The sequence below is a fragment of the Choristoneura fumiferana genome, chromosome 2, assembly GCF_025370935.1.
Source record: "Choristoneura fumiferana chromosome 2, NRCan_CFum_1, whole genome shotgun sequence".
In the NCBI taxonomy this organism is placed as follows: Eukaryota; Metazoa; Arthropoda; class Insecta; order Lepidoptera; family Tortricidae; genus Choristoneura; species Choristoneura fumiferana.
This window is the reverse complement of record NC_133473.1, coordinates 5,065,154-5,089,417: the sequence shown is the minus strand read 5'-3', so window position 1 is coordinate 5,089,417 and position 24,264 is coordinate 5,065,154. Positions and strand designations below refer to the sequence as shown.

Here is a 24,264-nt window from a genome sequence, read left to right as displayed (position 1 = left end):
GCAGTAAGCGTTAAATTCAGATCCACTAACATCACCCAAGTATGAAAGCGAAGCTATAATTTTCTTTTTTTTTGTTACAGATGTGATCACTTCAACTTTGAACCAAGAAAATGTCGCCAAAAACATCAATAGCACTCAAACATCGGATAGAGCGAGTGTTCATTGAATAGGGGGAGAAAGAGTGAAAATGTCGTTCAAGCAAGCAGTAGGCTAAAGAAGAGGAAAATATGGCCGTTCCAAGGAGTTTGCCGGCGAATGTGATTGGCTTTTTCTGGCTCGCATTTGCATCATATGCCCGGAATATGGTAAGGGATGTCCCTTGTTTCCTGAATTATTATGGATCTGATTTTTTAAAGCCCAATGCTATTACAAATACAAATAATTTATACAAACAGATGGCTATTCTTATCTTATCTTATCTTCTTATCGTTAGGGGTCCTTGCGGATACACTTCGACCCGTAGGGATCTTTTGTGTAATTACCCCTCCTTCGCACTTACTCTATTGCCTTTATCACCTCGTCCATAAATTGGATGATTTGACGTAGCGGTAGTGCCTTAAAGTCTCCTGGTGCGGGGTATCCGTCGCCAAAGAGTCTCATTCTTGATCTGGCGAGGGCGTCACATTCACACATAATGTGTTCCATTGTTTCGTCTTCCTCGCCACATATTCTACAGACTTCATTGTCCTGTAGTCCCATCTTTACTAGTATGTGTTTAGTATTGAAGTGACCTGTGAATGCCCCGACGATATGTCGGAGTTGTTTCCTACTGAGTGTCCAGAGTTTTTTAGTCCAGCTTGTGCTGACATTTTCGATGAATCGTTTGAATGCTTTAGACCTTCCAGTGTTTTCCACTCTTGTTGGTGTTTAAGTTTGGTGTGGTCGTTTATGGCATTCTTCATGGTTCCCTGTGAGAGTCCCACATACGGCTCGGGCCCTATGTTTTTGTTCATTGACCCTTCCCTTGCTAGCTCATCTGCTTTTTCATTTCCGATGAAGCCTTTGTGTCCTGGGATCCAAACCAGTCTCACTCTATTGCGTCTGCCAAGCTTGTTTAGTGCTTGTACTCCATTATAGATCAGTCTTGAGTCAACCTTTGGCGATGTGAGCGCCTTTAGGGCTGCTTGACTGTCACTGAGTATATAGATGGTTTTTTCCCTTACCTTCCTATCTATATTCTCCTGTGCACAGGCGATAATTGCATACGTCTCTGCTTGAAAGACAGTTGCATAATTTCCCATGCTTACGCTACTGTTAAAGTCCTTGGCATGAATGCCAAGATCCATCCGTGTACCATGAATTTTCACTGCCTTCCGGCAGTGTCAGTCCTTCTGCCCATTCAGCCCTTGTGGGAACATGAACCTTGAAGTTCCTTCGGAATATGTACTTTGGTTGCATTTTGTCGCAACCCATCGCCATTATACTATCAAGGTATTCGTTTTGTTCCATTTAGTGTGCTTTGTCCTTGGAGCGGAATCGTTCCACAGGCCGTACATTTTCATTCTGTGCAACGACTTCCGCGCTTCGGATTCTATAGCAATATGCAGTGGTGGTAAGTCCAGTAAGACTTCCATTGCTGCTGTCGGCGTTGTTTTGAACGCCCCTGTGATAGCCATGCAGGCCATTCTCTGGATTTTTGCCAGTAGATTCCTACATGTGCTTAGTTGTGCCCTAGGCCACCAGGCGAGGCACCCATACAGTATGATGGGTCTCACCATTATGGTGTAGATCCATCTCAGTACTTTTGGGTTCAGTCCCATGTTTTTCCATATGCGGATCTACACATGCCAAAAACTCTCGTCGCTTTGGTCACTGTGTATTCCACCTGTTTTTTCCAGTTAAGTCCTTTATCAAGGATTATTCCAAGATATTTTACTTCATTGGAAAGTCTTAGTTCCCTGTCATACATTCTTAAAGTCTGTATGCTTTTTAGGTCCCTTTTTCTGGTAAATGGTATTACCACCGTTTTGCTCGGATTTATGGAGAGGTGATATTCTTTGCACCACCTCTCTACTTTGTTTAGAGCTACGTTCATGATTCCCGATACTGTGTTTGGGAATTTCCCATTGACAAGTATTACTAGGTCATCTGCATAACCCACTGTTTGTACTGGGCCTGTGTTGAGATCCTCTAGTAGCGAGTTTATCACCAAGCTCCATAGCGTGGGCGATAAAACCCCTCCTTGAGGGCATCCTTTTGTGGCTGTGGCTGATAATTCTTCTCCTAGCAAGGTTGAAGTTATCAGTCTGCTGTTGAGCATTCTTTCCATCCATCTGCAGATAGTGGGTTCAATGCCATGTCTATCCGCAGCAGTTTTGATGGCATGATACGTTGTACGATCAAATGCTCCTTCCACGTCCAGAAACGCAGCCAGGCAGAGCTCTTTATTCTCTATTGCCTGTTCCGCTTTGCTTACTACCAGGTGTATCGCTGATTCTGTCGACTTCCCCGGTTGGTAGGCGCATTGCATTTTATGCAGTGGATGCCGTTTTAGCGGTCCGTCCCTTATGTATCTGTCAACCAATTTTTCCAATGTTTTCAGGAAGAATGATGACAGGCTTATTGGCCTATATGATTTGGCATCATTATAATCTGCCTTACCAGGTTTTGGAAGGTAGATTACCTTAACTTGTCTCCACACACGCGGTACGTGTCCGAAGGCTAGGCATGCTCTGTACAATCTACTAAGATGTGGTATAAGTACATTAGCTCCTTCTTGTAGTAGAACTGGATAAACACCATCTGGTCCTGGTGTTTTATAAGGCGAAAGGTGGACAAAGCCCACTTTAACTTATCGTGATCTACTACTTTTTTGGCAGTATCCCAATTGTGCCTTGTGGTAGTGCCCACTTGTTCAGCAGCACTGATTGAGTTACTATCGTTCTGCTCTGATGTATAATAGAGCCTGGGAAATGTGTCTCATACATTATTTTTAGTGTCTCTATGCCTGTCTCCGTCACGTTCCCATCTTCCCCTTTATGGTAGTTAATGGACCGATCTGGTTGTAGCTAGAGCCTTCGTGAGCCTCATTCCTTCTGGTATTGAACCTATTTGGTCGCAGTGGTCTTTCCATGCTTTCTTTTTGCTTTTCTCACAGCTTTATTGTATTCTGTGAGCTTTTTTGCATAGGTCTCAAAGTTTTTTGAAGCCTTTGCATCATTGAAGATCGCCCTGGTTTCTTTCCTGAGTCTCGCGATATCAGGGTTCCACCATGGGACTTTCTTTGCCCCAGTCTTTTTTTCCGGGCAGTTATTAGTCCAAGCATTATTGATGGCTCGGACTATGTTGTCCGCTTCAAACTCGATGTCTATTATAGAATTGAGCTTACCTTTAGGGTCACCTAGTTCCACTTTTAGATCTTTCTTAAAAGACAACCAGTCCGTGTTCCTAGGGTTCCTTTTAAGCACAGTTTTTATTGGTTCGTTAATTCTGTACCTAAAGCATATATACCTGTGATCCGATAAAGTTGTTTCATTGGATACATGCCATTTCGTAATGTTCCTACATATATTGTTAGTAGCCAACGTCACATCAATAACCTCACCTCTTTTTGCGTTAACAAATGTTGGGTCATTGCCTTTATTCATAATTTGTAAAGAAGAGCTCACCAGAAAATCCAGTAACTTCTCTCCTCTTTTGTTGACGTCCGAGCTCCCCCAGATGACATGGTGAGCATTAGCGTCACAGCCAATAATTAGGCCGGTGTTCGCCTTGCTGCTGTTCTCGACAAGACTCCGGAGTAGTGGTGTGATCGGGTCCGTCGCTTCATAGGGAAGGTAGGCAGATGAGAAAATAAGGGCCTTACCTTCCCCCCTCCCTAGGATCTTGATGGTTGTAAGATCCCTGGAACAGAAAGCATTCAAGGGCATGGCATTGATGCCGTTTCTGACATATATGCACGTCCTCATATCGTTATTTTCGGAACAGGAGTGAAATAATATGCCTCCCGTTCCGCCTAAGCCTCTTATTTCTCCTTTATATACATAAGGTTCTTGTATCAAGGCGATATCGAATTGCTCACTTTTTAACTGTTTTGCTAAAATTGCAGTAGCAGCCTTATTGTGTTGTAAATTAATTTGTACGCACCTTAGACCATCCATGTTGGGCCTCTTAATTTTTCTTGGGCATGCTGAGGTCAGCAGCCCTTTCCTGCGGCTCCTCTTGAGATGCAGGGGATGTGGGTCCGTCCAGATATAGCTCTGACAGAGCGCGCAGATCAGCCAGGGAAATCTGAGACGAGGTCACAGAAGATCCCCCGACCCCACGCACCCCGTCAGCCCCACTGTCCGACCCCACATCCTCTACCTCCATCACCACCGCCGCCCCCACCTCAGCTTCGCCTGGGACCGCCTGGGCACCAACCGAGTGTATCTCGGCTACACCAGAACTAGCCTCGGTGTCACCGGGAGCCACTTTGGCATCACCGGGAGCTTCCTTGGCGTGCTCAGGGTTCACCTCAACACCATCGGCAGCAGCACCAGCTATCCCAGGGTTAGCTTTGGCTTTGCCGCGAGCAGTACTCTGATCGTCGCCACCCCCTCCAAGCGTCTTCTCCGCGTCATCCAGAAGCTTGAAGGAGCTGACGTCGATCCCAGAGTGTAGACAGTAGCCGGCTTCCTTAATGACTTCAGCCGACTCCCGGTCCATCAATATGATGCGCCGGGCGCTGGCTTCCGCCACTATGGTGTCAACCACTTTCCACTGCTCCGTATGCAGCCTCGGGTTGAAGCGCTGCAGCAGCCGCAGCAGCGTCCTGCTGTCCTGTACTCCAACGATCTTCGTCTTCCATGCCATTTTGACCGGCTTCGGAAGATCCCTGGCGTACACGACTTTCAGGCTCATCCCAGCAATTTCACCCTCCCCAATTGCTGAGCTGAGCCATGCAAAGGACTCTGCGTTATTGCAGCCAACATGCAGTGCCCCTCCCACGATGTTGCCGAAGGTCAACTGTGGAAGCGGGTCGGGGCATCCAGCAGGCGTGTGATCACAGCCTCCTGTATGGCCCCGACATGCCCCATCAGGACTCGTTCGCCGGAAAGTCCACCGGGACAATGGCAGCCCTCTCACCCGCCAAAATCTCCGCATACGACTCCGCCACCTTGTACTTTTAAAATCTGCAAATTGTGAAGATGTTTGGATGTTGTGCCAATGGCCTATTTTTGCGGTGACATAGGATTTTTTATTCCGGAATCCCGCAGGATAGCCGTAAACGGAGTCACGGCCAGGGTCCCATGTCCAGTGTTTTTTATATCCATTAACTTCGGCCTACCTAACAAATAAATACGAAATAATAAAAATATTACGAAAAAACATATTTTTTTCCCTATTTTTTTTTGTTTTCCATATAATCGCTTCACTTCATTGTTATTTGTTAAATTGTAAAATAAACAAACTTTACAAGTGACATTTGGCGTGACACATAAAAGAGGCATCAAAAAATCCACATATTAACTTTCTTTGCTAAATATGTGTGAATTAAACACGGTTATAGACTATATAATTAATAATTATAGTTATAGACTTTGGAAAAAAAAACATAACGCACTTTTAGCCCTTTTATGCCCTTTAAACAGAGTTAGACCACTAGTGTCTTAGAGAAATTAACTTCATTTGACCTTAGATTGTCCCCTTAAAGTTAATGGATATCAAAATAACACGGGGTATAAATTGCTGAATATAATGTTTCAAAAGGTTATTCAAGAAATCATGGAATAAAATTTTTGCACAATAAAAATTAACTTAACTTCATAATATTGTAATGTACAATCGTGTGTATAAAGCGCTATTTCATTCTACTCTACTTTCTCAAGGTGAGCTGACGATATCGTGGGAGTTGTGGGTAACCAGTGGAAGTAAATGCCGAGTTGATTGATGTTCATTGAGGCGTTCAATACTTGGCCTCACTACTTGGCGGAGGAGCAAGACAGATAGTACATTTATTTTAACATGGACCTCCGCAAAGTAACGCCTGAATCTATACAGCGTTCAACAGTGGAAGTCTTTCGGCTGATGTCAATCAATGTGATAAATATACCAACTTATTTGTATATCAAGTTGTATTGGTTTATAGTTTGTAAGACCGTGTTCAGGTTGTAAACAGTATGCCTACAAATAATGGGCACACTCCTGTATCGTTGCTCTAAGAGGCCATTCGGCCCAGTTCTGGCACGCTCTGAATGTCTGACGGATTGGGACGAAAGAATTAGCCTTATATGTAGGACTCCCCCCCTGCCTTACCCCTGTCTAAACAGCCGTATATAGCATGTCTAGGGACACAATGAAGTAAATACAGTGTCTGATCCAGTGCAGTAAGCGTTAAATTCAGATCCACTAACATCACCCAAGTATGAAAGCGAAGCTATAATTTTTCTTTTTTTTTTGTTACAGATGTGATCACTTCAACTTTTGAACCAAGAAAATGTCGGCAAAAACATCAATAGCACTCAAAACATCGGATAGAGCGAGTGTTCATTGAAATAGGGGGAGAAAGAGTGAAAATGTCGGTTCAAGCAAGCGTAGGCTAAAGAAGAGGAAAATATGGCCGTCCAAGGATTTGCCGGCGAAGTGATTGGCTTTTTTCTGGCGGTCGCATTTTGCATCATATGCCCGGAATATGGTAAGTGATGGTCCATTTGTTTCCTGAATTATTTATGTATCGTGATTTTTATGCCAATGTATTACAAATACAAATAATTTATACAAACAGATGGTAATCATAGATTTGCATCAATAATAGCCGCTGTCGTCAGAATATTCTTCTGAAGTTCTTGGATGCCACGTCGAATACTTTTTTAGCAAGTACTGTTTTTTTATAGTCCGGTGTTGATTTTACCGTTATGATGAGCAGTTTTGAAAACAGGAAATTGATTCCTTTATTAGTGTTGGTTGTAAATACATACGAACTACACTCTAATTTACCTTGCTTTAATTATTCTAATGACTTTAAAATACAAACTGCAAATTCACTGCAGTCGTTAACTTCACATCTTCTATTTTTGCGCTCGCTGCAACTGTACACGTCCCGTGTAACTGGTGCAGTAGTTTTACTGCAGGATGACTGCATCCGTCTACTAAACCATGGTAGTCTAGTAGTTTAACCTATGACTTTTCAAGCAGAGGGTCGTCGATTCAATCTTGAGATCGCACCTTTGAGTTTTTTGTAAGACTTTACAGTAAAGAAAACGTCGCGTTAGTGAAGTTCGTTAGCCACACTTAGCCCGCGTAGGAACTACGGTCCGAGTTATTTCATTCTGTAAGGAGCTCTGTGCCCTCTACTGGGACGTATATAGGCTGAGTCGATGATCAACTATTATTACGTTGCAATGTTATTGACGTCGAGATAATTATTAGTGATATATTTGAGTCGTATAAAGTCCTCGGTGTGTTATAAACTATTTATTCCTCAACTTATAACTAGCTTTATTAAGTTAACAAGAACTATCGCTTAGTTAAGACAAGCACAGTTCTCCAAGGCCCTGGTTAAAACAAACAAAACAATAAGTGTTATCTGTCTTCGCTACAAGAGGGCTCAGTAACTGGGTCATAAACATTTTACTTCGCCTATTAACATTCGTGCCCCACTTCTTTGGCACTGAGGGGATTTGCGTATTGTAACCTAAAAAGAAACAAAGAGTTAAGAAAAGTTCCTCAAACTCGACCTTCAATGAGGCAGGGCACACGCTCCACTATACAGGGTGACTGTGACCAAGCGGATTTAAATGCAAGATTCGATTTTACTCGCGGAGCTACTTTTGATCTGCAACTTTTTAAAAACACGACTAGTCTTCACTTTATTTTTTTCATACAGTTTAAATTGGCCCCCGTACCAAGGAGATTTTGCTCACGTATCACACCACCATGCCATTTCATCATACACTGATTTAATGATTAAGCATTGAGGATTAATAAATTATCTAAATTCGAGTTATTTGAAAATGTTTCAAAACAAAATATCTATGATCAGAGGCACCCCGTTGTGCGAACCTAAGTTGCTTACAGTTTAATTGGAAAGAAATTTTTATTCTAGGAAACTGAATTGCGTACCAGCAGGGCTATAAGTGTCAGAGGGACCGCATGACACGAATTTCGAGTTTCGAGTTTCGTAGTAGCCCTGCAGGGTCGAACCTTCTCTAAATCAACTTCTTGATAGTTCCATTGGTAGGTGAATGAAAATGTCATCATAATTTTTGCGGCCAAGAGGTACCACCATAGAACGTTATTAAGTTTCTTCGAATCTATCGGTATGTAGATAACGGGTAGGTATCAAGAATAACACAATACGCTAGATAATTCGCCAATATTTCTACGGGATCGGGATAAAAAACATAATTGTAAGCTGTCCACGATATCGTTTTCATTTTTGTATTTCTTTTTTGTTTTATTTGTGTTTGCTGTTTATTGTTTTTTATGTTTTAATTTTGTTGTATTTGTGTGTCTTTGTGAATGTGAATAATGTCTTCTTTCTTTTTATAACTGAGACTCCGCTGTCTGTCTGTCGGTCTGTCCGTTCATCTGTCACAGGACTCTATCTCTAGAGTCGTAATAGTTAGACACTTGAAATTTTCACAGATTATGTATTACTGTGGCCGCTATAACAAAAAATACTAAAAACAGAATAAAATAAATATTAAAGGGGGGCTCCCATACAACAAACGTGATTATTTTGCCGCATTTTGCTTGATATTAATAACGGCAACAAGTCGACGCTTGAAATATTCACACAATCTTTAGTAGTATAATCACTTTAAACATAAATTATTAAATTAAAATAAAAAAAGTATTTAAGGGGGGTTTGCATACAACAAACTTGTTTTTTTTTGCCGTTTTTTGCTAATGTCCAATGTTGTATAGATAATGGTACGGAACCCTTCGTGTTGAGTCCGACTCGCACTGGGCCGGTTTTTTATATAAGTTTTAGAAATTTCCACGGCATTTTTTACGAAACACGGGAATTTAAATTCCATTGCTAGATGCTTCAAGTGCGAAGCCACGGGTAATGCTAGTCTTACAAAAAGTATAAATTTTATTCTGTTTTAATGAAATTAATTTATATTTCTATAACTTTGCGGTCATAGATACAAGCTATCAAGGGGATATAGACTTCAAATAGGTTGAATGTTATTATAAAGTTTACAAATAAGTAAACATATGGGTCAAACGTGTAATTTCTCTCTACAAAGACTGACCAAGGCCTCTAAATTGTTCCCAACCCAATTACCTTGGGTTTAGTCCGAAATTTCGACCCGTAAGTTCCTTTCCAGCATTTACTAACAAATTTACTGGACACAAAACTAGTTTTGTACGAATTTTGACGTCAGTTGAAGTTTTATGTGAAACGTTATTGGACAAATAAACAATAGTTTAACCGGATTTACTCTCGCGTGTGATTGGGCAAAAGGATAAAACCTTTTTGTTACGTCCAGTATATTTATATGAACTCGTTGATTGACAGTATTCGAATACAGAGCTCTGCTGTTATCAAAGCGCAAATCTGTTAGGACTGTTTCACGCATATTGGAAATCAGTAAATAAACGGCTGCATCGAATAGCAAAACCAGGAGTACGTGGCAATAAATAGAAAGACGATTTTCCTAGGCGTTCCTATAAAAGTAAGAGGGCGCTGTTCTGTTTTATGTTTTTTAGTGTACCGGGTTTTATGCTCTGCAGATGCGTATTATACGCACTCGCTCGGTTTTACGTTCTCAAAATCTTTTGTTTTTTCCCTGTTGTATTTTTTAGCTCCTTTACAGAGACAAAATACGCTTCTGTACCTCGATTTAGCTAGTATCTCGGGTGTGCCAGTCATCCATCGCATTTTATGGTACTATTTATACGCACGCCTACCTGTCAGGGTCCTAACGCCATGCGTCACTTTGACGCAACCCAATCGATTTTATGTTTTATTCGCACAGCATAAAGTTTACGAAATCACGTCTTCCTCTTATAGGTGCGATCGTATATCTGAATATTACGCGCCATTGTCACCAAACTTCCAAAATCCAATTCGATACAGAGCAAAATAAATCATATTTCGTTGGCAAAGCATTCATGCGGTGAACAAAAACATAGAAATTTTCTTTAGAATCAAGTCACGTCCGATTCCGTAGAACTTCATAGCTGCAGACGCGAAATAGTTGTTTATATGTGGGAATAAGGAAATGCGGGGGTTGTCCAAGATGTGCTCTTAATTCTATTGTATAAGGGTGCATTGCTGTTTGGTGTTGTAGAATGATTATTATCATTCCGTCTTGCAATATGAGTGGCGCTCGAACTATAAGCTTTTGTTGGGTGATAATTTCTTGTATGTGTCTTGTATCTTTTAAATATTAAGACTTGCATCAAATATTTGTGGAGAACTGGAGAAGCCAAATATGTAGGTATGCATGTATACTATATCATTCCTTTATTAAATTCATTCCTTATTGAAAGGGAATTCTTTAAATTCATACTCACAATACGCTTTGGACATTTAATAGTTGACCGTACAGTTCTCAATTCTGAATCTATCTGGCACCAAATCTTTCAGCTATGAGAAGATGTATTGTCCAACAATGGTCATATTTAGATTAGTATTATTAATTGCAACTAAACGAAACCTAACAAACCGACAGCTCAGGTCATCGTCATTTAATATTAAACTGCGATATTTCTGCCTCAAATGGAGACAGCAGGAAATACTGCACCACTTGACGCGTTCCTATATTGATGTTTTGGTTAAGTTTGATAAAATTAGAATTTTATTTTAGAACTAGCCTTTACCACACGCATATTTAAACCTACACGGCCAACACTATGCTGAGCTGGGACCGCTTCGCGATTTCGCATATTGTTTTATTTTTTTAATGTATTTTTATTATGTTTTATATACGTGCGAAGAGCGAATGAATATTTCTATTTCTAAACTATTATGTCCAATAATTCAATTGAATTTCCGGGATTTCGCAAAAAAACTGTAGAAATTCCCATCGTGAATTGCATTAAAGTTGCATAAAACCGCGTCGAATTTAATGTCCCGAATCCTACTGGTAGTAATTGAACGCACTAAGGTTACATTAAAAAGTTTATATAGTCCTTAGCATTTTTTTTGTTCTCAAATTTTCTGCGCAACATTCTTGTTTTTCCGTAAGAACCTTCTGGAAAGCATTAGAAAAAAAAATATAGGACGGAATCGGTAAAGTCGTTCGCAAAGTTATGGCGTGACCAAGGGAAATAGGGATTGATTTTTTTAAATACTCGTATTGGCTGTATCACATACCATAAACAATTTTATAACATTATGAACGAAAGTTTTTATTTTATATTATACGAAATAAATGGTAAATGTAAAGTTTTAAAACAATATTTCAGCTAGTAATTGGATCACTTTAAATTTGAAATAAACAGCTTTGTAAAGATTTTTAATGGGGTTTTTTATTCATATTGTAGTACCTACCTACCCTTGGCCACAGAATAAATAATAGAACAAGTATCTTGGCGCGGTATACACCTTTGAATATCGCTCGATGTGTGCAAAAAATTGTTAAAAACAATTAAAAAAATCTAAGAAAAATTAAGGAAAATTTCTTTTTTTTTTTAATTTACCATGTGATTTATGATGTGACTTCACACTGAATTTTCGATAAACTACACTAAAGTGGTTCGCCCTGTGCCCTCTAAAGGCAGAGGCAGTAGGTTCGATGCCCGCGCTCGCACCTCTGAGTTATTCGGATTTTTTGTGCGAAATTACACTTGAAAACCATAAGCTTTACGGTGAAGGAAAACATACATCTGCGAAGATATTGTGTGTGTGAAGTTCCCAAACACATTGGGCCCGCGCGGGAACTACGGCCCAAGGCCTCTCATTCTGAGAAGAGGCCTGTGCCCAGCAGTGGGACGTATATACGCTGGGATGGTGAAACTAAAGTAAAGTTAAATTCGTAACAGTCCGTGCAATTTTACGCGAATTTTTTTGGCAGAACATGAACCCGTCTGGACTCACGTCAGCAGCAGACTGGTTTTGTTCGCTGATATTTCGACAATTGGACCTGTTTCGCATTTTATAAAGAGTAAACAATGTTTTCGGCGGTAAGTTTTGTTTAGCCTAGCTATGTTGTTGTAGGATTGTATCTTACAACGTTCGTAGGTATTAAGTACTTATCGTCACATTATAATCTTTATTTCATCAAACATAATATAGTATAAAAAGAAAAGATAACAATTATATAGATTAAAAAATATCCAAACCCTGTATCGCTCCTACCCGGGGCATCGTGGCTAGCATGCTTGCCGCATTCCCTCGTTGCACGGCTAAGCAAGCTCAGCCTCTGGGCGAAAAAAGACCCGGCCCTGGGGTCGCCAGAGACGCCAACTAATTTATCCGACACCTCGCGAATACATTTTTTAGTGTCGTATGACCACGGTCCTAAAGTTTCTAACGCAAGTGCCGCAAATAACATACTATTTACTTTGAAGAAATGTCGTATCTCAAATTAATACGTCAACAATATTGACTCTTGAAACAATGTTCGTAAAGTTTACCGAGTAAAATTATCGATTTTGAGATACGGGCTTTTTTCAAAGTAGTGACGTTATGTAAGTTTATTTATGAATTACTGAAACAATTTTTTTACCACTTTCTTTTACCCTATTTAAGTAGTTGAAATTGAGAATTTGGCAACGATGCAAAGTGGCTTTGAGTTTTAGTGGTCCGACCAGGATCGTCTCCGCAGGACGACACGCTTCAATGGTTGATGGAATCGAGATCAAATTTGACCCTTATTCCTCGTAGTACAGTCAACGTCATAAATAAGTGATCACTTTTGTACCTTGTCACTTTAACGTCATGTTTGAAAAGCTATACGAAATTGTGTAGCGACTGAAAGCGACAAGGTACAGAAATTATCACTTATTTATGTCGTTGACTGTACCACCAGGTATCGATATGTAGTAGGTATGGATGAAAATGAAAGTAGGTACAGTCCGCAAAAGAGACTGAAATAAGAATTAGTTTTTCGGAGTCCATGAGGTCCATGTCTATGGACTATTGACTAGTTTTTTTTTGACTTCTAACTTTCACGTGGAAAATATCCAATTTAGTCTTTTATAAAATAGAAAAAATAACAGTTTACCTAAATAACAAAGAATAATTTTATTAAAAACATAACCTAACCTAACCAACAAGAAGTAGGAAAACCCCCGACTTTGTCACTTCAATGTTCAATATCTCAAAAACGGCTGAGTCGATTTTGATAAAACATATCTAAGAACCATCACTAGAAAACTTGCTTTCAAATAAAAAAACAGCATTCAAATCGGTCCACCCGTTTAAGAGCTACGGTGCTACAGACAGACAGACAGACAGACAGACAAACATACACACATAGCGGTCAAACTTATAACACCCCTCTTTGCGTCGAGGGTTAATAAAAATAGGCTAATTACCTAACTACTTCACAACGGCATGTACCATGTGCAAGAAGTGAGGCTTTAATGATTTACCTATGGTTAATTATAATTAGTCATTTTTTAGAACATGTAGATCTTAAATGAGCTTCCAATATTTCGGTGCGTTTACCTATGATCAAGGTGTTTACTGTTGAAAAAAATACCGGGAGCTAATAAAGGTTATTTCAATCAATGTTTTCCGTGGCCGATACGTTTCTGAAATATTAGCATTTGAGTCGATGTTTTATGTAACATAATTATCGAGATTTTTACATAAACATAATTATTATGACAATTATTTAACAATTATCTGGTTATTATTATCCAACAATATAACGTACCTACACTTCTCATCATTAGATATTTAACACAATCGACGTGAGATGCCACAAAAAATATATTTACTAAATTAGCCGCGTTACGATACACCCCACATGACTTTACGCATAGTAAGTATCATACACAAGTATTGTATTAGTTTTAAATATGATTGATTAAATATATGTTAGTCTGTAAGGTATTTGTTGTATGGGCCAAGTTGCCTGAAATAAATGAATTTATTATTATTATTGGCATTATCAACACTGATAATTATCAGCCCTAATTATCGCGATAATTATCTTCACAATTTTCCCGCGCAACCCAGGCTATTTGCATGAATACATCCAGACATATCTTCGTTTCTTGCGTTCCAGTATATTTTATTGTTCACATAACAATGATCAAAATTGTTTTACCAAACGTTATTTCCAGGTTTCTATAGAGAGTTGAAATTGTTGTGGTTAGAACCAATTTTATTCAATTTGGACTGTACTAATTAAATTTCCGATGTGCGACAGTACAAAGTATACCGCGCTGACCCAGTTAACATAACAACGTTAAACATTACTGAATACTAAACTTTTGCTTTATTCAATTGGATGATTCCCAATAGAACGAAACCAACATACCCTAATCACACCGCAACAATTTTCGACGAAAACTATTTCATTTAGTAGAAATCCCTTCGGAGTATCTATTGAAAGTGATCAAATTCAAAGAATTTCATGTACGTGATCCCTATAGAACGGAAACTTCGAGTGTATAGTAAGCCAGTTATTTTGTTCCGATTTCATCCTGAAATTTTTGAATTAATGTACAAATTACCTAATTTAATTAAATTACTTAATTAAATTAATCAAATGACTTAATTCAATTAATCAAATTATTTAATTTAATTAATTAAATTACTTAACTAAATTACTTCATCCATCCCAGCCTATATACGTCCCACTGCTGGGCACAGGCCTCCTTATCGCTTCAGAGCGATCTCTTCCAGGCAATCTTTACAATGGACAGAAGTAAGGAAATTACTTAATTTAATATCGCCTAGATTCAAACGCGGCTTCGCTTTGTTACAAAACAGCTAACCAAGTTGAAAATGTATGATCTACGCTTACATACACATTATAATTGCAAAATTTTAAAAACACGTATTTCACGAATTAACTGTAATGATTAAGTAACTAACTAACTAATTTGGCTCAGGGACCCAAAGAGGGTCTTGGCCTCCGAAACGAGAGCATGTCATCTGTCCCGATCGTTTGCAGCCTCTTGCCAGTCGTCGACTTGAAGACGTCGAAGATCTGCCTGGACCCTGTCCTCCCAGCAGTACCTGGGTCGTCTGGGTGGGCATTAAAAAAAAACGCCAAACATCAAATATATTTATAACTCTCCAACACATCACCCCAGCAGCACTGCCCCGTTGTATGGCCAATACTGAACCAATAAGTTATTTAAGGTGGGTACAAGTATAAACACTTTTTCGTAAACTATCAATATTCCCACGAAATTCAAGCCCAAAAACTTGATATACGAGGAAGAACCTAGAAAATTATAAAAAGAGCTCATTCTTTTTAAATACCTATTTGTCAAGTAAAGTTGATTAATAGTATCAGTGCTGAATACACACCTGTTTTTATCACACAGTAATGAAACCACGTCAAATAGGTCACAAGCGGGTCACTGAGAACTCACACCCCTTTCAACGTATAACATACTTTAAGAAATATTTTACACTAGCGTTTAGCTGCGGTTTCGTTCGTGTAAACTATTAGAACAGTCAGTTGAATTAAAACTCCGAGATTATTCTGAATTCCCACAGGAATCGTCAAAAACAACATAGTAGTTTTCATTTAGGTACGTTAACGACGAATGAATGTGTGTAATTTTGTCATTTTCTAGACGGAGCGGTTAAGATTTTTAGATTGGACGTGGATCACGAAGCATAGAGGAATAAAAGGCAGCATACATTACCAAATCTCATCTCAAACTGTCCACGTGTTATTGCGTGAAAGAATTTCAAAAACTCAAAAACTCACGCGCTTGCACATACGAGTATATGATCGCACACCGCTTACATTTTGCTTAGCAAAGGCTCTGCTTCCACTGGATATTCATAAATAGATACCTACTTTGTACGGAACCCTCAGTGATCGAGGGGCACGTATTTTAATATCGAAATTTAAAATATCTAAAGGTAAAACGTCGACGGTCAAAATATCTACCATCATTATATCGACATCTGGAATTCCTAAAACTGAAATATCGAACGGCTAAAATATCGAAAGTTCAAAATATCTACAACCGAATGATCTATATATGTTAATATCGAAACACAAAATTTCAACCGTCAAAAAACCAAATTATTAAAATATCGAAAATTGAAATAGCGAAGTATTTTAATATCAAGTAAAATGCATAGAACTCGATTCTGGTCACGGTTGAACCTAACCGTTCCTCCTCACTGCGCTCGTCGTCGCACCTAATTTTTAGATTAGATTACTTAGTACCTAGAATTTAAAACTGAAGTCTGATTAATTCAACCAAAAACTTCAGGTGCGACGACGAGCGTAGCGAGGAAGAGCGTGTTAGGTTCAACTGTGGCCAAAACAAGCACAAGCCGAGCGAGCGAAGTGAGCGTACCACGGGAGCGGCCGGTGAGTGCCAAAGTTCAATTTCGTATCAGTAATCGACTATTGTACCCTTCGGTAGGATTTTCGAAATTTTAGCATTCGATAGTTGTACCGTTCGATAATTTATACTTTCGACATTTTGAATTTCGACCTTAAGATCGTTCGACATTTTGATTTTCGATATTTTGACCGTCGACGTTCTAACCTTAGATGTTTTAAATTTCGATATTCAAATACGTGCCCTGAACTCTAAGTCACATTTGACAGTTTTTTTCCTATTGAAAAAATTTACGAAGATCCAATTTCCCAATTTGCCCAAAGCTCCAATTGCAATGTGTTTAAAATACAGGAATATCGAAGTTGTTACTATAAAGCTGAACCATTAACTCGGTATAATCTGGATTGCGCGCCTGATATGGCACGTGCGAGCGAGGGAATCCTTGATCATCACTGGATTTACGATAAAAGGAAGGAGACCATCTTGAGCCCGTGCTTGGTTCAGCTTTTTGGCTTCATAAAAGTGTCACATAATTTTAGCGTTCCGTACCTCAAAAAGACAAGAAATCCTTGAAGGAATATTATAAGTACTTGAGATTGGTTTTTGGAGTCTTTTTGTATTATTTACTTCAACTCCAAGTTTTGTTACTTTTACGGTCATCCCGTAAAATCCATATCGAAAATACAAACTGAAACATAAAATAACAGCTTAATAGTGACATCTCTTGTCCGGGTGAGCGGTTAGTTCCGATGGAGTGTTGAAAGTTTCCCGATGAGGGCTAAAAAAATAGATGTCGCTAGTGTCCCTGCTTAAGTGACGAAATAGGAATCAAAAAAATCTGAGATATGTGGTGCATAGGAGAAATTTGTGTCTGTACTTCTGTCTAGTCGTGGTGTAGGGGTATATATAGCACGCAGCACGGAATACCGAGAGCCTGGGTTGGATTCCCAGCGCTAGTCTCTTTTTCTGGTTTTTCTGTGCATCTATAGTTCATTTTGTATTTTCGATATAAGTAGTCAGTCTATCAAGATTCTTTTTTTTAAGCGTAGAAGATTGATTGATTGATAACGACAAGGAAAAAATAAGTCGACATTTTAAATTTTGAATAAAAAAGTAACTATTGTTAACCTCCGACGCAAAAAGAGGGGTGTTATAAGTTTGACACCAATGTCTGTCTGTCTCTGGCATCGTAGCTCTCAAAAAGATGGACCGATTTCAATGCAGTTTTTGTTATATGAAAGCGAATTTTCTTACACTGGTTTTTAGTTATGTTTCATTAAAATCGGTTCAGCCGTTTTTGAGATGTTGATTTTTGAAATGTCAATTTGGGGAGTTTTTAAATGTTCTAAGTTAGGTTGTTGTAAGAATAGATTTATTTCAGCTAATTTCAAAGTCCTATCTTTATCACAAGTCTAGTTTGCATCAATCAAGTGTAATAGTACAACGTGTTTTGCTTAATATGACGCTATAATCGCTCAAAAGTATTAAATATCCATTAATCGTTTATCAAATTTACCTTTATCGTCTCGATCAGACTGAAACAAAGTTTCTTTGCCATTGGGGTATAACCTTACAGGTTCATATGAACAAAGGCTTCGCAATGTTCCTCCAAAGTCCCAAGATCGTTACAACTTGAACTATTCAAAGGTACGTGATACTTTAACTCTTTCTAATTTATCTAGTTAATTACGTACTCGTACTAAAGTACTTAATTAGGAACTTGGAAATTACTTATTTAAGAGCTCGAGTCGCGTCACCGTAGATTTTAATTGCAGAATAATTTAGTATGAAAGTGATCAAACGCTTGTTAAGAACAAGAACGTGAGGTAACAACTTGATATCAAAGGTCTAGGCTAATTTTCTTGGCTGTCTTTAGTTTCGGTATACACATTTTTACGCCTAGAAAAAGCAATAAGACTTAGCTGCTAGTGATACATTATTTTTTGTATGTAATAGAAATAGGCTTCCTTTTGTACAACGATCATGCCTTATGACAACACACGTTTGACTTAGATTTGAAGACGGCCTGATTGTAGCAATTAGGAAACAAAAATTGCCTGAGTTTGAAGCACCTATAAGAAAGTTAATTTATTTATCAAGTAATATTTCTTCAATGCGCCGCATTGCGTCAATCATTTCTAGAGCCGACCCCAGAAATAGTAGTAAAATGTTGTTATGACTGCAAAATCGTGAATAAAGTCTTCAACCAATTTATTGGTTCCGGCTGTTTGGGGATGTCTATAAAAATGAACTTTTGCCAATAAGGTAGCGTAGGAGCGGTGTAAAAAATGGTACCTTACACAATCAGCATTAGCTGTGGAAAGGGCCAAATATCTCCTATTGAAAAATTGGTCACTTTTACTGTCAATTTAGGTATCGGAAAATTAGGTACGACGACGAGCGAAGCAAGAAGCAGTGTTAGGTACAACTGCGATCATAAAACGCGCGAGCCGAGCGAGCAAAGCGAGCGCGCCGCAGTAGCGGCCGGCGAAGTGCCAGGATCTAATTTATTAAGGAAATAATATGGCCCTTACCAGTGGTGGTTATGTACTCGTAAGATTTCCCAATTCTCATGAACCGCGTTAAAAACTTGGTATAATTCATTGGAATTATGACCCCATTTAAAACTTAAATGACTTCACGTGCGTCATATAAACAATGAACAAATCTAGGAATTTAGTGGTGACAATTATGCCGCGTGCAGACCGTTACATCTTCAGGAAATAATTAACTTGAGACTTATACCACGTCATAAATAACTTGATTGCTATAATTAGAAGTTCATTGACCAATTATGACCCCATTTAAAACTTAAATGACTTCACGTGCGTCATATAAACAATGAACAAATCTAGGAATTTAGTGGTGAAAATTATGCCGCGTGCAGCGACCGTTATATCTTCAGGAAATAATTAACTTGAGACTTATACCACGTCATCTCAATCCGTATAAGGCAACATGGTCAAAGACTTTTGACTTGCTATGGACGAAGTAGCGAAGTTCATAATGACCAATTATTTTGTGGAAAGTATTGTTATTAACCCTCGATAAAAAGGATGTTGTTAGATCGACATGTCATTGTGCTGTGTCAGTGTGTAGTTTTTACTGACAAACAAACGAACTGGTTTTTCATGTAAAACTTTTAGAATAGGTACAATCTGTGACTGCTGTTCACTAAAGTAATGACCAATAATCATGACATAGAAGATTGGATATACGTAGGTAGAGAGCGCACGCAATAACGCGATTAGGTAGGTGAGGACTTAGTTGCTTGATGTTATTTCCAGAAATTAGTTAATTTGTTTTATAATGCTAGAACACTACTAAAGCTAAATAAATTGAGATACGTTATAGCCAATAAAATTGTAAATATAGAATTATTGCAATTTGTAGGGAGACAAAATGTCACTGTAAATGAACTGTTAATATATATTAGTAGATAAAATTAACATAAGTAAATGTAGATATATTTACGTTTAATTGAATTTCAGTAGGAAGGTATATAAATAATTTGTTTTCTGTAAGAAAATAAGTACAAAAATAATGTTTGAAACGTACAAGTATAGAAATTACTAATCCTACTTATCCTATTTCCTACTAATATCCTACTAATATTATAAATGCGAAACTTTGTTTGTTTGTATGTTGGTTTGTTTGTTTGTTTGTTACTCCTGTTATATTGATTTGTAAAGTTTTTTTTAATAAAATATCACGGGACAATTCACACCAATTGACCTAGTCCCAAAGTAAGCTTAGCAAAGCTTGTGTTATGGGTACTAAGCAACGGATAAATATAATTATATACATAGATACATACTTAAATACATATTAAACACCCAAGACCCGAGAACAAACATTCGTATTTTTCAAACAAATATCTGCCCCGACACGGGAATCGAACCCGGGACCTCAAGCTTCGTAGTCAGGTTCTCTAACTACTAGGCCATCTGGTCGTCAAAGCTATTTCTAATGCTGGCTAAACCGCGCGGGTTAAAGCTAGTACAATTATAAATGACTCACGGTTAATTGGTTTGCAGGATAATTATGTCTAGCTTTTTATTAATAATAGACGTCACTTATGTAGAATAGTTTTATTTAGGGTCGCCGTCACCGAAACCGATGTGAAGGACTATATAATATAATAAACTAGCCGTTACCCGCGACTCCGTTCGCGCAAAATTCGTTTATCACTATCCCGCGGGAAATATGCAATTTTCCGGGATAAAAAGTTTCCTATGTGCTTCTCCGGGATTCAAACTATCTGTATACCGAATTTCATTTGAATCAGTTCAGTGGTTTAGACGCGATGAAGTCACAAACAAACAAACAGACTTACAAACTTTCGCATTTATATATTAGTGGGAAGTGGGATATCAAAATGGCTAAATTTTCTAATTAAGACACATACTTAGAACGTGATTATCTATGGTGGCCTCTGCGCGACAGTATTTTAGTTCCTTGATCAAGATTTCCTATTATTTTACTGATTATTAGATCTTTTTCCTCGTCGTACCACTTAATAATAATTGTTGCTTTGACTAGCAATAAAATAAAAACTTAGGAGAAATTTTATGTAGAATGCCTAATGGCATAAAAAACAACAAAATCATAACTTCTATACCAGCATAATCGCATCTTCTATAACAACAAAATTACAACTCGTACCTTGTAAAGCAATATAAAACAGTTTCCAAAGTTTACCTAGGCTCTCTCCAAGTAAAACGTTACCTGTCGGTCAATAAAGTTATGTAAAGTTAACATCGTCCAAAACAGTGATTCAACAGCAAAAGAAATAACAGACCTAAAATCCATCGCCGTATGTATACGATCTCAGAGCAAATTCGCTTGAACTTTGCAACGTAAAACCCGTTAACTTCGTTCGTTTGCCTGGAGTAAACAAAAATATAGGCTGAACAAAAATCCTATTATTACTGTGGAAAAAGCGGGATTGTTGGCAGTCTATTCAATCTTTTCGTAGTATTCAAGGTATAACAAGGATAAATATTCTTTCTCTTTTGAGTGCTAGTAAAAGGCTGCGATGATAAATTATTGGGTTTTGGTATTTAAAACAGACGTGGACAACTTGATGAAGTAATTATGGTTGTAGCAGTTACGTCAATTTTATTTTTGTCAGAAGATTGAATCGTAGAAAAGAGAAGAAACTATTTCACGTACAACAAGGAAACGCAGCCAGCCTTATGGGCACCCTGCCCAATAGCAGCGACTTGGGTGATATTTGTAAATATAGATTTTTGGGATTAGAGTAAGTTAGTTTTAGTTATATTTTTATTTATTTCTGATAATTATTGTATATATTATTTGTTCGTTTATAAATAAATTTATCATAGTCAGTGCCTAGAACTTTTTGTACAAAATTGTCGCCAGTTACGTAAAAATCACCACCACCGCCGGAACCACGAACCGGAAGACGAAGCGATGACAGGCCTTCCATCCCAGGTGGACTGACGACATCGTGAGAGTTGCGGGAAGCCGGTGGATGCAAGTGGCGAGTTGTCGTTCATTGTGGCGTTCTAAGGGGGAGGCCTTTGTCTAGCTGTGGACGTCTTTCGGCTGATGATGATGATAATGACGTAAAAATCGGCGCTCTTATTTAATGTCTGCCATTTGCTGTTGCACCTAACTGGTGGCTAAATAGTGATCAAAACGGTGTTGGCGTTATACTTAATAGTGAAATTTTCTTTCCATTTTCAAACGGAAAGTGTCCTTGAATAAAGGCTTGCTTTCAAATTTATGAAATTCTTAGAATGTTTTGACTGTGTTATTTGTCAAAACATTGTGCAGCAGCGACCTAAAATTACCGTGGGAATAATAACATGCACAGTTTCTTAGTTATTACCAACACGGACAAGGGCAAAGTAGGTCAGAATTAGATTTTGTGCCACGCTACGAAAACCAGCTTTATACTATAATTTTACTGTTTTGAAATCATAAAGGCGCGATAAAACTGAGTTAAAATGTAACATACGGAATGCTTGTTGTACATAAAGTTTGTTTAATTTCAGTAGTTGTTATGTTTTCTTTTTATGTAAGACTTGACTTAAAAACTTGATAAGTTCTTTAACTATATTTAATATTATACGATAAAGATGTAAACTTTGTCTTTCTATGTAGGGGCTAAACTGAGAAACTGTCAAACTAATTAAAAAAAATCGCCATCTACGAGTAACATGCCATTACCCCAGATTAACATCCGCTACTTTTTTAATCCCGGTAAATTGAAAAGTTCCCATGGGTAGCGGACCAAGTTTCAGGTCTTGCAGAAAGATATTCTTAAATTTTGATTAACACTTATACAATCAATCAAGTTGGAATGCCTCTAAATATTCTTGTAGCCTATGAAAATCATAGTATAACAGTCTCGTGACTCACGTCCCAATCTATAATCAACGTACACACAATTTTGGCACGAATTACCTTAGTATTAGTGCCTGCCGTTACTCAGTCGTAAGTTTGTACGAAGTCACGCAGGCTTACCCTTACCCCACTCGCCCCTCACCGCTTCTCCCTGTAACCTAAGTCGTGGGGCGATTAACCAAATTGCTGGGGAAAGGCTTACGGAGTTGCGGCATTCTGTAGGTATTGTGTCTACTATAGTAAAAGTTATGTTACGCAGTTTCAGAAACATAATCTTCAAATAATATGTCATGATATTTCAGGTAAATGAGAGGAACTTGATTGCTTTAACATAATCTTACTCTAATCCTGTTTGAAGTGGGTAAATCAGCAATGTTAAGTGTTCAAACTTTTGGTCCCATATTGGGCGCCACTTAGTTATTTTTAAAGAATTCGAAAGGTTTCAAAAATTTATATTCCTGTTGTGTAATTGACAACTGCTATCATACCTATTAAGCCCTGAACGAAAACAGCGAGATTAAGCGCTCATTGCTCTATTTAATGCAAATTGCTTGTTTCCACAAAATTATTGCAAGTCCGACATGGAGGATTAACGATTCCGTTTTCAATTTGTTATCTGATTAATTAAAATTAAGTTTAATTTTATTTATCTGTAACTTCATAATAATATTGCGAATGAAGCATTCAATAATATTCATATGCTAATCAAGTGATCCACTTGAAACAAAATGCCGTTCGTTTCTTTGTGACCGTCTTTTATTGCAACAATATGGACCGCGCTTTTAAAGTAAGAGACGAACTCTTTCTTACAGGTTTAGGTCTTCTTGCATCTTGCTATCATAGGCAAGCATTATTTAAACGTTCTAACCAAGCTACTTCAACTCGTGCTTAAGACGCGTTGTGTTTGCTGCCTCTTCATACTTTGGACAATGGTCCGATGTAGTGATATTTTATAGCTTGAATAATAACAGTACTGATAAATCGTTAAAATTTACTTTTCGTAGAGAAGGCTTTCTGAGCTGACTGTTAATTTTGGTCATTGTACTTACATTGAACCCAAAATATGTAGTTGCGACTTTAACCACCCAGATGACCCGTCAGTTTCGTTGGTGGATTTATGGATATGTACCTCTGGAAAGTACCACCTGATTGATCAATTATCTTACTGCTATTATCTACTTACGTCGTTTAAATCAACTTAAGCAATATTATGTTATGAAACTTTGAGTGTTGTGTATTTTAAACATCTGCATAAGCTTTGCCACCCGTTGTAATGTTCTTGTTCAAGTTTTAATTAGTCTAGTTTGAATGCGTCTAAGGGAGTTATCCTAAAGGTCATACGCGAACAATAAGCTTTGTTTTAAGGATTGAACAAGTTAATTTCAAAAGATTAGGAGTTAGATAAAATATTCATTGTACAATTATGTTAGTTTGAATCCATTGTGCAGTCGCCAATAGCAGGGCTTTCGTGACAAGAAGTTCGTCGAAGTCGAAGTCGAAGTTCGTGTCGTGCGG

The 24,264-nt window shown here is 38.2% G+C and overlaps 2 protein-coding genes across 4 annotated transcripts in view; one reads left to right on the top strand and one right to left on the bottom strand.

The window, feature by feature from the left end:
* Positions 1-3,085: 3,085 nt before the first annotated feature.
* LOC141445370 (uncharacterized) lies at positions 3,086-5,085 on the bottom strand. The gene is made up of 2 exons (XM_074111214.1): positions 4,087-5,085; positions 3,086-3,843 (listed from the first exon to the last, which is right to left on the bottom strand). The coding sequence occupies exon 1, from the start codon at positions 5,083-5,085 to the stop codon at positions 4,111-4,113; it is 975 nt and encodes a 324-aa protein (XP_073967315.1). The 3' UTR covers positions 3,086-3,843; positions 4,087-4,110.
* A 1,299-nt stretch (positions 5,086-6,384) lies between these two features.
* The window catches only part of LOC141441302 (neurotrimin-like), a 52,541-nt gene continuing 34,661 nt past the window's right edge, over positions 6,385-24,264 (top strand). For all 3 annotated transcript variants that reach the window (XM_074106009.1, XM_074106000.1, XM_074105993.1), the window contains exon 1: positions 6,385-6,616. In XM_074106009.1, coding sequence (XP_073962110.1) covers positions 6,538-6,616 — 79 coding nt within the window. In that variant the 5' untranslated portion in view covers positions 6,385-6,537. The remainder of the gene's footprint in view (positions 6,617-24,264) is intronic.

Bases quoted from the DNA above. Each gene is read 5' to 3' on its own strand.
- LOC141445370 (XM_074111214.1), bottom strand. From the start codon at position 5,085: ATGCGGAGATTTTGGCGGGTGAGAGGGCTGCCATTGTCCCGGTGGACT.